A 16,977-nucleotide genomic window follows, 5' to 3' on the forward strand; every position below is an offset into this window, starting at 1 on the left:
ATTCTGTGAATGAAATCCTAAAGTGTGACCATTCAAATGAAAGCTACTGAGCAGTACTTCCTGCGGTGCTGTTTATCAAGTTGAAAGCGGTGGTTCTAACGTTTGAGTTTGTGGGTGAAATCCTAAAGTGTGACCATTCAGACGAAAGCTACTGAGCAATACTTTTCTGCGGTGCTGTTTATCAAGTTGAAAGAGTTGGTTTTAACGTTTGAGTCTGTGGATGAAATCCTAAAGTGTGACCATTCAAATGAAAGCTACTGAGCAGTACTTTCCTGCGGTGCTGTTTGTCAAGTTGAAAGAGTTGGTTCTAACGTTTGAGTAATTGGATGAAATCATAAAGTGTGACCATCCAAATGAAAGCTACTGAGCGGTACTTTCCTGTGGTTCTAGCGTTTGAGTCTGGTTTGCGGTGCTTTTTATTACGCTGTACAAGGTGGTTGCAGTGTTATATTACAATATGGTTCGTTATGCCGTACAAGCTATGTCTCTCGTGTTTGTCTGTGAGTTGAAATTATTATAAACTTGACACATTCTTAGGTTAGTTTGTATGCAACAGGGAAATCCTAAAGAAGCGTATCCCTTAGTCACGAAACAATTTCTCAGCATTTGTTTCTTTTATTATTTGTCGAAATTCTAAAAACAAATTAGAAGCTGGACACCTGCACGTGTGAAGTTAATTATCACTTACCTGAAACAAATGCTCATTCTCAGTCACACTGGGCTCCCTCTTTTTAGGCCAATCAGCAGTAGAAATCTGCCTGTAAAAATAAAATGCAATGGTGTTATGACGTGTGATGGTAGTTGTGTCCTTCTTCTGGGTCCAGTTGTTCAAAGCCCGTTTTAAGTTAACCCTGGATTAACAACAACTTTGATTCGAGTTTGGTTACACAACAACAAAGATTTTTCAAAAAGATTTTTGTCCTTCAGTTTTGACGTTGACTTTGCTCAAGTTTACCACTAGCTTAACATTAGAGTTTAAAAACAATTTTAACGAGCGAGCAGAAAACCTCGGTTAACTTTCAATCGTGGATTAACGTTAATCGGATTGCGAACAACCGGGCCCTGAAATCAGCGTTGGTGCTAGAATCGTATACTGTCCTGTTTAAACCGGTCAGTCATAGCTTAGGGAAGTAAGAACACTCAATTGAAAGGCATTAGGGAAGTACTTCGCTGCAGTACTGTTTGTGTTGTAAAAGGTGGCTCTAGCGTTCAAATCTGTGAAATAACATCACGTTTAACCATGTAATTAACGTGTCGTGTTCTTTTGGTCCGGACTCCGCAGTTCTTTCCTTTCCTTTCACAAAGTGTGACTATGCATTAAAATGAAAGTTACTGACCGTCAGAGTTTTATTTTTCGTGACGCTGTTAACTATTCTCAACAAGACGTCTTAACTCTTGAGTTTGTGCATGGATGAAATCCTAAAGTGTGACCCTTCAAATAAAAGCTACTAGGCTGAGTACTTTCCTGTTATGCTGTTGATTGTGTGATTCAAGGTAGTCCCAATTAATTATTTGTGTTTACGAATAGACTCCTAAAGTCTGAACACTCAGATTAAACCGCTGAGTTGGATTTTCTTGTGGTACTGTTTAAACTATGTTGTATAAGGTGGTTCTAAGTTTTAAGTGTCCATAAAATGCTTAAGACAGTGTTACCATTTAAGCGCAAGCCACCCAGCAGTTTTGCTGCGATACTGTCACGTTTTCAATTTTTCATACAAACGTTTTTTTTCTAGGCGATTCTATAACGTTTACATTTTTACACTTTTGGGATCGATCGAGTGAACAGAAAAGAAATGACTCACCTATATCAAATCGAAGAAATTCCTCTTCTTGTCCATTCTCTAAGCACAATATTTCTGCCTGTGGATCAGCCAAATAAAATATTGAAAACAGTAATGCTTTTTTGTACTTTTAGCTTTTGTTTAGTTAATTATAAATGAGATAAGCTACACATGTAGTTCAACTGTAATGTGAATAAACATGATGGCTTTAGCTTGGAAACACAAATTTGTAAATAATGTCTTCAAGTTAAATATCTCACTTTAACTGTGGTGACTTAGTGTTTTACACCTTAATTTTGAATGCAGACGTAATATTTATTTGAACTGAACAACTGCTGTTTTCATTTTTTTTTCGCAATATTTCTGACCAAATTCTGGTGACAGTTGGATAAATGTCATCACTTTCCCTTATTGCTGACAGTTAACAATGCTGTACAAAGTGGTTACAGTTTTCAGGTCTGTGGGTGAAATCCTAAAGTTTCAACATGCAGATGAAAGCTACTGAGCAGTACTTTCCTGTAGACTACGAGTAGTCCCCCATTTTTCCTCAGGGATAGTAGGGCGAGCGAAACGCGAGCGCGCGTGAAAATCACCCCACGCGAGAAAAGGCGACACGCGGCGGGGAGAGAGAAAAATGAGGGACTACAGACAAAGCCCAAGCTTTCGACCCTTCACGGCCGACTGATTTTGGAGTGTGAAGATCGTACCACGTTCTAACTCAATTAAGCGCATCCAATGGGATTCCTTCTCTCATTGAGCTGTCATTGCCCTTGTCATCGGGAAACTGCAGGGGATATTAGTGCAAGTGAAAGAAAACCCAGACACAAATTCTTCGCGGCTGTTTCTTTTCGTAGTTCCACAGGCTAGTTTGCGGTTGAAAATCTATTTCTGACGCGACGTAATGTACAACGGGCGTGCAGCGCTGTCTTGTTCGATGAATTTATTTCCTACGGAAAATTATTTTACCGCGGCCACAAAACGTGCAATTTTCTCAATTCAATCTTTCACAAAAAAGATTTCTAAAAGAAAGGGAAAAGATTCTGGAGAGATAGTTGTGTATCCACTGATGAACATTGCAGTTGAAATTTGCCAGACAGTCTGACGTCATTCATGCTTTGTTTGACAGATGTTGACAGATTGCCATGGAAGAGCCAATCAGAGTTTTGCGTTGTGAGAGCAACGCATTAGTTCAAAAGCTTGGGCTTTGTCTGTAGTCCCTCATTTTTCTCGCTCCCCGCCGCGTGTCGCCTTTTCTCGCGTGGGGTGATTTTCACGCGCGCTCGCGTTTCGCTCGCCCTACTATCCCTGAGGAAAAATGGGGGACTACTCGTAGTCTACTTTCCTGTGGTGATGTTTATTGTGCTGCACAAGGTGGATCTAAAATTTGAGTACGTGGATGAAATCCTAAAGTGTGACCATTCAAATGAAAGTTAATGAGCAGTACTTTCCTGTGGTGCTGTTTATTGTGCTGTCTTAGGTGGCTCTAACGTTTGAGTCTGAAGATGAAATCCTAAAGTGTGACCATTCAAATGAAAGTTAATGAGCAGTAAGTTCCAGTGGTACCGTTTATTTTCTGAAGAAGGTAGTTACAACGTTTTGGTCTGTGTATATGAAACCCCAAAGTGTTACTCGTTCAAATGAAAGCTACTGAGCATTACTTTCCCGTGGTGCTGCCTATTATGCTGTACAAGACGGTTCTCGTTTCCTAATCTGTGGATCAAATTCGAACGGAAAGCCATTCAAGTAGAAACTACTGAGCAGTAATTTCCTGTGTTACTGTTTATTATGCTCTACAAAGATTTCCGCACAACCTTATAAGTTAATTATACATGCACCACTTTCACACAACAAACCCTGGTCCAAAAACAGCGAGCACGAAGGGAGTTTGAGTCGCAAAATGCATACATAATTCATGTAGGTGCTGTGCGGAAATCTTGCCATTATTTCCCTTCCGTTTAATCTTCATTGCAAATTAAGAACTTGTCGGAGAAAACAAGATATAACAGCAAACAATGATTAGGTTGCTTGAATACCTTCGGTGTTGCAAATGTCCAACGGTCGTCGAGTGTCCAGCCACGCCGTGTTTGCTGCAAACGCCGGTCTTAGTTCAATCTTCGTCATGGTGTGTACCAAACGGAAGTCTGCTGTAATTCCATAATGTCCTTCCATGTTGTTATAGACGGACCATTCCATGGCATAAAATTGGCGAATATTTTGTCCGGTAAACAACTATAAGAACGTATTTAGGCATCACCGTTGTTCGTCCTGTTGTAACGTTCCTCGTGGTAATAGGTGAGAGAAAAAGACGAATAATTTAGCATTAATCTACAATTCAAATGCACGAACGCCCTCGACTTCGAATTTCTCAGTTTATTCCTTTCAGATGCAAATTTGTATCTACCAGAAAGGGAAGCAAAACAAGAGTAAAATTTAAAGCCCAGTAAAATCACCATTTTGGGCTAGATTCACACCCCGAATAAGTTTCGACAACCTTTTTTTTTTTTTTTTTTGGCAATTTTGACTTGCTCGCGTGTAAAGGATTGGCAAGTTTTTGGTGAACCTATACAAAAACTGGGTCATCAGTCTTCGAACAAGGAGACTTATCAAGAAGAAACTTGACTAATTTTGTTGTACACCCAAATTTAAAATATTTCGAATGTGGACTTATGCTTAGCAAAAACTTTCTCGTGTACAACCAGTCTTGCTGTCAGAAGTTAAATCCGATTGCATAAAATAACCCCAAAACACCATTTCCACGGGCGATTTTTTTTTTCCAAATCGTTAGATTGCCAGAGATTTTTACATGCAAATTTGACCGCAATTTGGCATTCTCGACTCTAGGTACCGTTCGGCTCGAACGTTTAGCAACCTTTAGAAAATGCTTAAGAAACGGGCCTGAAAATTATTTATAATACATTCTTTTGGCAAGTTTTTCTACCCTTTCACACAACTGTTCACGAACCAAATATCAAGAAAATATGATACCCCTCATATACACTATTGTAGTCTGTTAAAAATATGTTCTTTACTAGGCATTTCAACAGTAATCGTATTTTTCGTATTAAAAATAGCTAAGATTTCGCTTCCCTGTCGTATACCAGGTGAAAAAAGCACCCCCTTTTCACACTGATATACGACAGGGAACCCTTTTTTTTCACGGGGAAATGGAGGGGCAGGGCTCCCGCGTCAGCCCAGGCTTTATCGCTCGGTCGGTTACAAACGCACCGCTTTATTTCATAGGGTTAAGAGGTTTATTCGCATGGATTCTTGTGGGTTATACTCTGTGGCATGTATCGTAAACGGTGACAATGTTATCTGTTCTTAATTGTGACACATCATACGTGGACGTCATTATCACTTATTTTTGAAAATTTCTTTAAAACTACAGTTGCTACTTTATTAAATTTTGTTAAGAGAAGAGTAGTTTTGTCCCTAGAAAAAAAATTATCACGGTCAGTCAAATTGAAAAAAATTTTGATGAGGTCATCTGTTGTGAATGGATTGGAAGCTAAAACCAAAACGTGCAGTAAAACTGGACCAGATGAATAAAACTACGAAACAAGAGTTCTCCCCTATTGTAACAACGTACAGTGGAACCTCTTGATTGAATGAAGTGCCAAGGGATCAGGGAAATTGGTTCGTTATATCGAGGTTCCGTTCCATATAGTTTAAAAGGCCGGGCTGTAGAATATATAAACAATAGCCTCCATTTGGCTTTAAAAATATGCTCAGATATTTGTCCGCGGACATTATCTGTTCCGAGAAGCGAACAGTTTTCCGAGAGCGAAGCTCTAGGGAAACTGTGAGCTTTGAGGAGCAGATAATGTCCAAGGACAAATATCTGAGCATATTTTTAAAGCCACATGGAGGCTATTGGGGTTATTATCCTTCAAATATTTTTCGCAACATGTAGCAACGAGCTTGAGTATTTGAACATTTTGTTTAAGAACAGTTTACCGTCAAAAACGTTTAAAGCGTATGTTGTTTTCTGATACTGCTTTATCGACCAGGCCCCAGTTGTTCAAAGGCCGGATAACGTTATCCGCTGGATAAGGCATTATTCAGGGTCTAAAATATACTTCACTTTAAACGTTGTCCAAGGTTTTCGTACACTCCCAAACTTAACTGTGGTTAGAGTTTGCATATTGCGTTATACAAGAGGAAATACTGAAATCTTTGCACAGATTGAAACTGTCAGATACTGACTTATCCACAGGATAAAGTTATCCGGCCTTTGAACAACTGGAGCCAGCAGGTTTATCTCCCCTTCTGTCACAAAAGCAAACCGTTCCCCCATTCTGACATTAAGTTTAATTGTAAACAAGACGCGCCTTGAAGTTCTTGGAATTGGGGAATATCACTTGGGGAATATCATCGGATATTCCTCAGTTTGAGCTGGGGTATATTCGGTCACGTGAGGCGTTTAGACCAATCGCGCGCAAGCGAAAATATTTGATGGATTATAACGTTCGTTATATCGAGGAATTTATTCGTTATTGTGTTCGACGTGGAAAGAACACATTCCTAATACAGATTGGAGTCGAGATTGTATGGTTTTTTTTGGCTTTCTCTTAAAATCACTTCAATACATTACGAGAAATTAGTTAGTTAGTTAGTTCTATGTAGAGAGCAGGGAAACATCGCGAAAGCGCAGATCTTTCTCATGTTTCCCAGAGAGGGCACATGAGTAGTTTACATCGTATTGTGCTCGGTACATGGACTGAGGGTCTTGAAGAAATTATATTAAACTGAAGACATTTTGTTTACTAGGGCCTATGCAGTAATAGCTGATTGTTTAGGAAATGTCCTGCATCCTTTTAGAACAACAACGGCAACAACAACAACGACAACAACAAACAAATTTTATTTCAGAAAAATTTGTAAGTAGCTTGAAAATTATTTAATTATTCACTGAAGTTGAAGTGGATAACGGTGGTTATTTACCGTGCCACGAAGCGACGAGGTAAATAGCTACCCTCGTCCCCCTTTACACCGACACTGACATAAATAATCGTTTAAGTAGATTTATTTATTTACAAGATTTTCCAAGATAAATTACAATAGAAATAATGACTACAACCAGTGGAAAACAAACCATTAAAATAGCCAACCACAATTAGTATTCACTTTTCTTCTGACAAACTGGTGAAAAACTCGCCCGCGAAATCCATGACAGTTTCAATGGGGGGAACAGCAAAGACTAGCCACAGTTGGGGTAGCCAATCAGAGCGGTATATACTAAATAAATGCCAGTAAAATTTGTACGTTTTATATACACATTTGAGAAATGAAAAGAAAAGAGCAAATTCATGCAAAGGACATCCCCTAATAAGTAAAAAAGCAGGGCAAGAAAAGAAAAGGAAGAACGGGGAAACTTGCGAGTACGGACATCCTACGAAGTTGCCTGTCGTATGACGTCATACGTTTACTTAAGGTTTCTTTGCCATTTCCCTGGGGATTCTCAGCTGAGTTTAACCGCGGGTTCAGGCCACGTCAGGCCCTGCCCACACGATCATTTGCATTGTAACAGGTAGGGTTCTAGGAACGCAAGGTAGGCATTGAAACAAATGCTATTTTTTTTAATTGATTTCTAGTATTGTCGTCGTTGCGCCAGCTGTTTCCAACGATTCGCTCTGACGAAGGGATAACACTCGAAACATCAGCACTCCTTATCAACTCTGGTGATAAAACCAAACATTTGTTTCTAAAACAATCGTTTTCATCCTTTTTGCCGCCTACTAGCTGAAACTATAAATTTATAAATTTTCGTTTTCAAGGTCGCGCTTCGACCTGAAAATACATAAAAGAACCCTTTTGGGTCCTTTTCCGTTCGAATGCATGTAAAATACGATCGCGGACAGCCACGTTTGGACGCTTAAGGCCTTGTCCACACCAATGCATTTCCAAAAGTCTTCATGTTCGTCACGGCGGAAACGTAGCAAAATATTTTCGTCCACACTAGTGTTTTCGTATCGTTTTCACCTGTCCACACTAAGCTGAAACGCTCGAAAACGATGAAAACGACTGGGACCTGAGGTTGCGTATGTGTAGATGCTCGGATTTGAATTGAAATCAATGTCGTATGACGCCATTTACGTCACCGTCACGGTGTTCATCTGTCCACAGTAAAAGTAATGCGTTTTTTCAAAAGTCCATTTTGAAATTGTTTTCGAAAGGCTCCGTTTTTATCAGTATTTTCGATCGTTTTGGCGTGGACTATAAGAGAAAACGTATATTAGTGTGAACAGGGCCTCGGTTTAATGCCGTAAATGAGAAAACGTCGAAAAAAAAGCGTCCAAATCCGACGATATGTGCCTGACTGAACCGCGGACTGAGGCAGTCACGAGAAAAGGTATTCTGATCGACAGTCCCTTGCTCTCACTGATCTAGTAACTTGTCCATAAGACGTCAAAATCATTGGAAATATTCTTTATCTACGCACTCATACGCTCATAGTTTAGATTCTCCAAAGTCTTTCAACGTAGCTTTACTCGTTTGCAATGATCCTCTGCTATCCGCCATGCGCTGAAGCAGAAACACTTTATTCTCGATACTAACCCCCTCAGGTGGGCCTGCTGTGGTCTTTTCGAGGTTTACTGTCTTCAGTCTTTTGCTGGTGTCGATGGAACTGCAAATAAAAATAAAAAAAAGTTAATTAAAAAGGAAGCTATGAATTTTCTTGTAAATTTATGACCCACAAATGGGTATCACACAAGAATAGGGGGGGGGGGGGGGGGGGCTCCCTTATCTCGAGGACGAAAGGGAACGTACCCCATCTAGCTAGGATTTTTATATATCGATATTAGTCTATTAAGATGGGGAAGGAAGAGTGGACGTATTGACAGGTTGCTTCTCAGGCGGGGTTCAGCCGAACAAGGAAAACAGAAACTAGACAGTAATTGCTATTTTTTGGAGCTGACGTACGGTTTCAAAACTCTTGACAGCATTTTGACCAAAAAGCTATTTACGTGCAACAGTAAGCAATATTCATTATTAGAAATTCGATCCTTGACGCTTTTGAAAACGAGTAAAAAACTACAGTTAAATATTAACAAAACAACAACAGCAACGACAACATCAAAAACAAAACAAAACAAACACCAAGGGAAAAAAAGAGAAAAGAAAAACAAAAAAGAACAACAACAAATACAAAAGGGATAAGGTATCATTTCTGTCCGTTAGTTCACTTACCTCCCTCTTTGTTTTCTGGCTTCTGTTCCTTTGACAAAGAAGATAACTACGAGAACAGTTGTTAAAATGGAGATGACAGCAATCGTGACTAGAACGATCATGATTATTTGAGTTCTCATATCTGTTTAAGAAAAAAAATAGAAGGGTTTTTAGTGAAAGTGGTTTTAGCTAAAGGACAGCAGGAAAAAGAAGACGGCAAAAATTTATGGCGCGACTGCTTCTTCCTAACGATTGGTCGGTCGGTCGGTCGATCGATCGATCGATCGATCTGTCAGTCAGTCAGTCAGTCAGTCAGTCAGTCAGTCAGTCAGTCAGTCGATCGATCGATCGATCGATCGATCAATCAATCAGTTAATCAATCAATAAAAATATAATAAAACTCTAAAAACTCTTGCCGTGGCCAGGGTGACTACAACTTCCTTACAATCAATCGATCGATCGATCAGTCATTCAGTCAGTCGGCCGCTCGGTTGGTCGGTCGATCGGTCGGTCATTAGGTCGGTCCGTCGGTCGATCGGTCGGTCGGTCGGTTGGTCGGTCGGTCGGTCAGTCAGTCACTCAGTCGGTAGGTCGGTCAGTCGGTCGGTCGGTCAGTCAGTCAGTCAGTCAGTCAGTCAGTCAGTAGGTTGGTCAGTCGGTCGGTCGGTAGGTCGGTCGGTCTGTCGGTCAGTCAGTCCGTCAGTCTATCAATCAGGGTAAACAAGACGGCAAAAACTAGCGTGACTGTACCAATCAATCAATCAATTAATCAAAGAAATAAGGGAGCAGAAAGGCAGTACGTATGCTAGGAATGCTTTGATTGTCTCTGGATGGATCTGTGCTCTAAGTATTTGAAATTCGTTACTCAACTCGCCGTGAAATGGGTGTTGATATAGGTTTTCGTTTGCAAGTTAGCGGTACTCCACTTACCTTGGCATGGTTTTTTGTTACAACTTTGTGTTTGCAGGGTTGCGTTACATCCTTCACAAGTTCTGTTTCTCATGCGAACTCCCTCATCACATGACTTTGAGCAAGAGCTCCATTCGGACCATTCCCCTGTGTCAAAATATAAATTAATTAATCAATTAAAATAAAACAATCAAGAAACCAAGAGGGTTTTAGGTCGTCCCCATATACAGGAAATATGTCTAAATTCAATCGATGTCATAGCTTGAGTAATATGCGTTAACTAGTACTTTATGTTAGGCTTTAGAGAGTGAACGGAACGTTTTCGGTGACTATCGCGTATCATGAACTCACTTCCTGGACACCCGTTGTCTTTGGATACGGTGGACTGATTGGCGTAAATTGAGAATAGAAGGGCCTAGGAAGGAGGAAGGAGAAAAGGGGTGGGGGAAAGGGGGGGGGGGGGGGGGGAGGGGTGAATTAACTGAAGTTCTTGAGACACACAAATGAATTTAATTTGATTGCTATCAAATTAGATCATCACGTTTCACTTTCTATGGCACCCGATCAGCACGGCGTTGTTTACACCCTGAAGGGTGTCTTAAAAAACAACCCAATATTTCAAGTACATGCTCTGGCTGATGGCCAATATTAAACCTCCGGGAAGACGTTTTTTCGCGCAAATATCGGCGCACTAAAGAGTTCGTTGGATGATTGTCACCTAAGTAATTTTTCTTACTAAAAGAAGTTTACCTTAATTTTTTTAGTTGCGAAGCCAGAAAACTGCGTTGACGTGAAACAATGCTGAGAAACTATCTAGCCAAAACTTTTACTGTCATAAAAGAAAAACCGTGTTATTTACTCACTGATATTTAAAAACTAAATCTCAGACAATAGTCTAGTATCTGAGAAAAGACTGAAATTTTAAATGATTGCTAATTAGGAAGTGACAGAAAATTAAACGCGTCAAGTGCAATTTCCCCTCCCCCCCCCCCCCCCCCCTTCTTTCCCCCAGACGCTATTGGACCTCCTACCGATAGCATCCTCGGCGTATGAAAGAATTGCTCAGTAGCTTTGATTTGAATGATCACTCTGAGAGGATCTCGCCCAGAGACGTAAAAAAACTACCTTGCACAAGCAATACAACATAATGAGCAGAATTGAGTACGGCTAAATGGTTAAATAGACTTTTGTGAATGGCACCAGTTGAATTAGGATCATCCACAGTAATCTGAAGCAATATAATAAATGAGCAGAAGTTATATTCTGGCAGTGAAAACAAATCGGAAAAAAATATGTCATAATAGCATAATCCGATATTCGTTTTCTGCTTCTTCGCTGACCCATTCGCGGCTATTACATTGAAACAAGGTCAATATCGCTAATTAATTCTCTCAACTGAAGTCCCTAACTTTGCATCATCTCTATGGATGTGTAAAAAATTGAAAGGTTTAAAATAACTTTTTCTTAACAGAGCCACATTTTATGTTTCAAACATGCATAAACTCTAAATACTTTCGTTAATGACTTCCTGTCAGCTTTCTCAATCAAAATGGCGGCTCTCCAACGCGAAGGAACTGACGTATTGAGCGCTTGGTTGCGGTTTAAGCGCTGGCTGTTTTGTTATAGCTACGTGTGAAGAGGAAGGGAAGCTGTCTGTAGATCCAAGTCTATATTTGCTTGTCCCTCTTATCAATTTTAAAGAGCAGATAACTGATAAATATAGTGAGTTAATTAAGCCATCACTTTATGGCTGGCGTTTAAAGGCTTTGTAATAGATAAAAACCTAAGATATCTAAAGATATCCCCATCACTGTACTTATAATCAGTAAACGGTACCGATATGTATTTGTGGATGTTTTACCGTACCCCATGCATGTACCCTGTTGATCTTACGCGGCAATTTTGCTCTGTGATACGTAGTTTCTACGGATTCGATTGAGATCTTCGCCAGTCTGTACGAAGTTTCTACGAACAGATTATCGGCTCCCGGGTCGTTGATCGACATTCAACAAACTGTACGACTATATCTAGATTTCAGTTTGGCTGTAACGTCGATTCCATCGTTGCTCTTTTCTCAAGTTGCGAATCGAGTTTAAAATTAACTGATGAAATAAATTAAATAACAACAAAATAAAATAACAGGATTGATTAGGCTTCCTTACCCAGATGATTTGAAGATACTAGAAGTAGACAGGATGCGAGGAAAAGCAGTGTAAATTTTCCAACTTCGAGCATCGCTTGTAGATAAAGAACCAGTTACCGGCGTTTAATCTTTCCCACGAGTAACAAACACTGAATCGCCTTTAAGCGGAAACGCATAAGTATTCGGAGAACACCAGATAAATCTCTTCGAACTCGGTGCGTTCGACTGTAAGTCCACAGACTGAGTCTTGGTAAAGGCGATATTAGACGGATATTGTTATTCGTCTGTGTTTCTTCCCCATATCTGGCTTCAAACAACGAGAGAAATGACAAATCATCTTTTATGCTAATTTCAGCGTCAGAGGAATCACTGGTATGCAAATCTTTTAACCCAGGGGTAATTGACAATAAATTAAAAACATGGGGTCACGCAATCAACAGGAAACAGTAAACAGAGCGCAATACTGGTTTGAAACTAAATAATCCACGAGAATACTTTCCAGTTTGAGTTTAAACCATTATGAAAATATTGAACAAAAAGTGAATGTTGTAGTCTCAGTTTGGTGATGAAACCTATGTGGGCAGTACTTTTCTGTGAATGTTTCCGGATGTTTAGTATGTGGATGACGTCAGGCTGAAGGGCCCAATTATTAATTTCACTGAAGAAGTTATTTATGTTGTGGAGCTGTTTGTCGTAAAGCGTGACCACCGTCACGCTTTACTCATTCTCGAAAGTCCCGGTAACTTACCGGGCTCGATAAGTATATTTTATATGTTTTTTTTTTTTACCGCATTTACACGGTGATTACAGACATGGTACTTGGCCAATGTTTTTATAGAATTGGAAGATTTTAAAATTTAGTATTCAAAGCTAACAAAAATTGACTTCTGTTAAGAAACATTTATCACCAAAATCACTTATCGGGCCCGGTAAGTTACCGGGACTTTCGAGAAACGGGCCCCAGGGCCGGGTTGTTCGAAGGCTGATTAACGCTAATCCACGATTAGAAGTTAATCGAGGCTTTCAGCTTGCTCATTAAAAATTGTTTTAAGGGCTAATTCCGAGCTAAAGGTAAAGAAAAGTCTAAGTAAAAACTGAGGGCCGAAAATCTTTTGGAAGAATCTTTATCGATTAGCAATTAAACTCGGATCAAAGTTCACGTTAGTCCAGAATTAGCTTAATCGGGCTTTGAACAACTGGGCCCAGTACTACTGAGCAGTACTTTCCTGTGGGTGCTGCTTATTGTCCTCTTCAAGGCGGTTCCAACGTTTGAGTCTGTGGATCAAATCCTAAAGTGTGACCATTGAAATAAAAGCTACTGAGTCAGTACTTTAATGTGGTGCTGTTTATTATGCTATACAAGGTGTTTCTAACTTTTGAGTCTGTGGATGAAATACTTGATGACCATTCAAATGAAACTGCTCATGTCATACCTTTGGGATGGATTATCAGTGCGGATGTGCCCTCCTCCCACATTCCTAGGCAGCAAGACGTGTTTAAAGGGGAAGTATCATGAGGTTTTTTACCTCTTTTGTTAAAAATGGTGAAATGAGACTTTCACTTTGCTACAAAATAATTCTAGAACAACGAGGGTAGAGAAATCAACCCAATTCTTGACAGGAACAACTCGTACTCTGTTTTAGCGCATTTTTTTAAACAAAAAAGGCAAAAACTTGAAAAACATTAGCCTAATATTTTTCAAGTTTTAATCCATTCCGACCTACTCTTTCTCTGACCAGGGTCACTAAACAACAGTTTTATTACACTGAGGTGATAATTTATAACAAAACTAGACAATTATTTTTTGTTTCTGTTGTCAGACAAACCTTTTTTGGGTTTTGAAATGACATAAAATTTTCGTGATACTTCCCCTTTAATTGTATCAGGTTAATTATAACGGGTATCCGTATAAACCAGCGTAAAAGGGCAAACAAAGACGAATCTTAATAACAATCTGACAATGGGGTTCTTCTGACGCGTTTAAAAATCTCTACGCGTATAACAATTTCAAAATAGTAATAAAATTGTAAAAAAATCTAATATTGACTACAAGGTAAAAAAGATAAAAATAAGTAAAATAATCACAATAAACTTCTTAAAAAGAAACGTCTTGAGTCTACCTTTACACTGCAACACACTGTTCACATCTTGAACAACCCGGTACGTTTTCTCGTTAGCAAAATTTTAGTAACCAGAGGCATTACTTGTTTCAGTCAGAGGTTAACTTTATAAGATAAATAAATAAATAAATAAATAAATAAATAAATAAACGAACGAACGAACGAATGAATGAATGAATGAATGAATGAATGAATGAATGAATGAATGAATGAATGAATGAATGAATGAATGAATGAATGAATGAATGAATGAATGAATGAATGAATGAATGAATGAATGAATGAATGAATGAATGAATGAATGAATAAATAAATAAATAAATGTGGTAGTTTTTTAGAGTTCAGAGATGCTGCGGCCGTTTTTTTTTTTCTTTTCACTTAAGAGAAAATAAAACCAGATAAAATGAAGTACCAGGCTTTTTTTTTTCGTCGAAATAATCTTTGTCATCTTGGAAAACGAAACAAATTTAGATTCGAAAAAGAAACATAGTATGTTGTCAAAGGCATTAGCTTTCAGCTTCTCTCCAATTCGAGTGAAAATAAAGGTTTATGTATAATTATATTTATAGAGATGAGATAAACACGAAAACGAAATGTTAGAAGTGAAAATAACTAATTAATGAGCAAGATCACAAAGTGCTACGGAAATATTAGGGAACCACAGTAACCGCATGTATTGATTTTAGTCAAAACGAAAATTGTTGCTACTCTTCGAAAAGCCGGCGAATACATCTATTCAAGCGAAATATTGTTGAGAATAGCGAAGTTTCGAGAGTTTCGAGAAGTTTCGAAAGTTCGGCTGAAAATCGCTCTTGAATGAACGTTCCAAAACGTTAATGCTGCAAACGGGAAGCAAGTATCCGTTTGACGCTTGGAAGAAAACGTTTACTCCGTCATGAGTTAACGCTTTGGAAATTACACTAATACAGTAAGTTTTTGTCAAAACACTACAAGCAAAAGCGGCTACCGTTTACTAGAGACCTTAAGCAAACACTTGAGGTGGTTAGGTGGAGGCGGCGATGGCCGCGCGGGAGTGGGTTGAGACCGCCTCCTCTTGGCGCGAAATTAGATTATTTAAGCTTTCGTGAAAGCGGCGGCGAGCGACGGCTGTTTTGCTTTCGTTTTTAGTGGTCCAATTTGACTTTGTTCGTAAATTTTACGAGCATGATGGCAACATTTCGAGAAGTCCGAGACCTTCTAGCTGTTGCATGCTTTGAGGACATTATAGACGAGGAAGAATTTCTGTTGTTGTGGGATTTACACGAGTCGAAAAATCTCGACTTTCCTTATGAAAAGTACGGCCGATTTGACCTGGACGAGATGGACGATTCAGAGTGTTTAGCAGAGTTTAGAGTCAAATGCCAAATAGTTTGTGTGCCATCAGCGGTCTGTGGCCGAGGGAATGGAGGGACTCTGTATGCTGCTCCGACGACTTTCATATCCCTGCAGATACTCAGACATGATAGCGCGCTTTGGTCGGCCGGTGCCTGTTATGAGCATGGTCACAAATACTGTGCTGGATTATATCTCTACCACCCACAGTCACAGAATTCTACAATGGAACCAAGCTATTCTGCAACCGGTGCAGCTTCAAATATATGCTGATGCAGTCTCATTGAAGGGACCTGAATTGAAAACTTGCTTCGGCTTTATCGATGGAACTGTCCGGCCAATTTGCAGACCCGGAGAGCACCAACGCGTGGTGTATAACGGCCATAAACGTGTTCATGCGCTTAAGTCTCAGTCCATTGCTCTTCCAAATGGACTCATCGCTAACATGTACGGCCCTGTTGGTAAGTATATTTGGTACTCAAGTATCTTTTTTTTTTTTTTTAACAGGGCGTACTCCCCTCTTTGTACAAAAAAATGCAGAACACATATGAGATAAATGAAAAACAGCCCCCTCAAGCAAATCCTAACTACATCTTTGTTTTGAATGTCAGTCAACCAATCACTACTTTATTGTCATTATTTGAAGGCAGAAAATCACTTGTTTTCCTCACCACTTTTTATGAAATAGTTAACAACGCTAGGATGTAGGTCATGACTTTTTCACCAGTTACAAAATCAAAACACTGTAAAATGTTCTTTTTTGCAGAGGGCACGCGGCATGATTTTGGGATTTTAGCAGACTCACAATTATTGCCTCTCTTGAATCACCATGCATTCTTACCGGGGGGACAGCTTATGTGCATATGTGGGGACCCTGCCTAGTTTGAAATGTTCCTGTACGTTTTTCTTCTTCATCTGAAATTTCACAGAGGTTTCGTCATTCAGACGATCCGTGATGGCATTCCATACTTTTCCTCGATCAACACTCCTTGGTTTGAAGAGCCTTGGTTCTGAAGCTCTAACTTCTTTCGCTAGGATCAAATCGTGAGCTTCTGTCCATTCCATGATCGAGCTAGAAGAGATTAAACAAAACCTTATTAAAATATTCCAAAGTTTAATCAAACAGTCCTTTCAAAAGTCTCAGTTTGTTGTTTTATCCTGTAAATTGGGTTTAACTGGGATTACAAAATTTAAAAATGACGTCATCGTGAAAATCGCCTATTGGTAGCATTTGCATAGAGTATTTTTTTGGTGTCCCAAACTAAACTTCTGGGAATTGAACTCTATTTTTATGCAAATACTTTCTTTTGTTTCAGTAAACCAATATGGCCGGTAGTCACGTGAATGAAAATGCTCTATACAGAAACAATAAGTAAATAAATAGAGCGACACCCAAGGAGAACAATTAAACCTCCTTTTTTGTCTTACAAGACCATTCGAATACTTTAGCTTAAAATTCAACCAGAAAGTTTTTGAAAACGGCGTTAATTTATTCCCCGAATTTACTAGCTGTTGTTGGTTT

At 39.3% G+C, this 16,977-nt stretch overlaps 2 protein-coding genes across 2 annotated transcripts; one reads left to right on the forward strand and one right to left on the reverse strand.

Annotated features, from left to right (window-relative positions):
- Positions 1-6,626: 6,626 nt before the first annotated feature.
- Positions 6,627-12,471, reverse strand: LOC146482883 (uncharacterized). Its single transcript, XM_085106503.1, has 4 exons — positions 12,023-12,471; positions 9,882-10,007; positions 8,973-9,093; positions 6,627-8,409 (listed from the first exon to the last, which is right to left on the reverse strand). The coding sequence occupies exons 1-4, from the start codon at positions 12,093-12,095 to the stop codon at positions 8,232-8,234; spliced, it is 498 nt and encodes a 165-aa protein (XP_084962629.1). The 5' UTR covers positions 12,096-12,471; the 3' UTR covers positions 6,627-8,231.
- Positions 12,472-15,070: 2,599 nt separating this feature from the next.
- LOC146482884 (uncharacterized) lies at positions 15,071-16,503 on the forward strand. Its single transcript, XM_085106489.1, is given in 3 exon segments — positions 15,071-15,478; positions 15,480-15,916; positions 16,385-16,503. Coding segments are annotated over 3 exon segments (747 nt in total). The 5' UTR covers positions 15,071-15,287.
- Positions 16,504-16,977: the final 474 nt, after the last annotated feature.

This window comes from Pavona decussata, unplaced genomic scaffold (genome assembly GCF_977016875.1).
Source record: "Pavona decussata unplaced genomic scaffold, jaPavDecu1.1 SCAFFOLD_41, whole genome shotgun sequence".
Classification (NCBI taxonomy): Eukaryota; Metazoa; Cnidaria; class Anthozoa; order Scleractinia; family Agariciidae; genus Pavona; species Pavona decussata.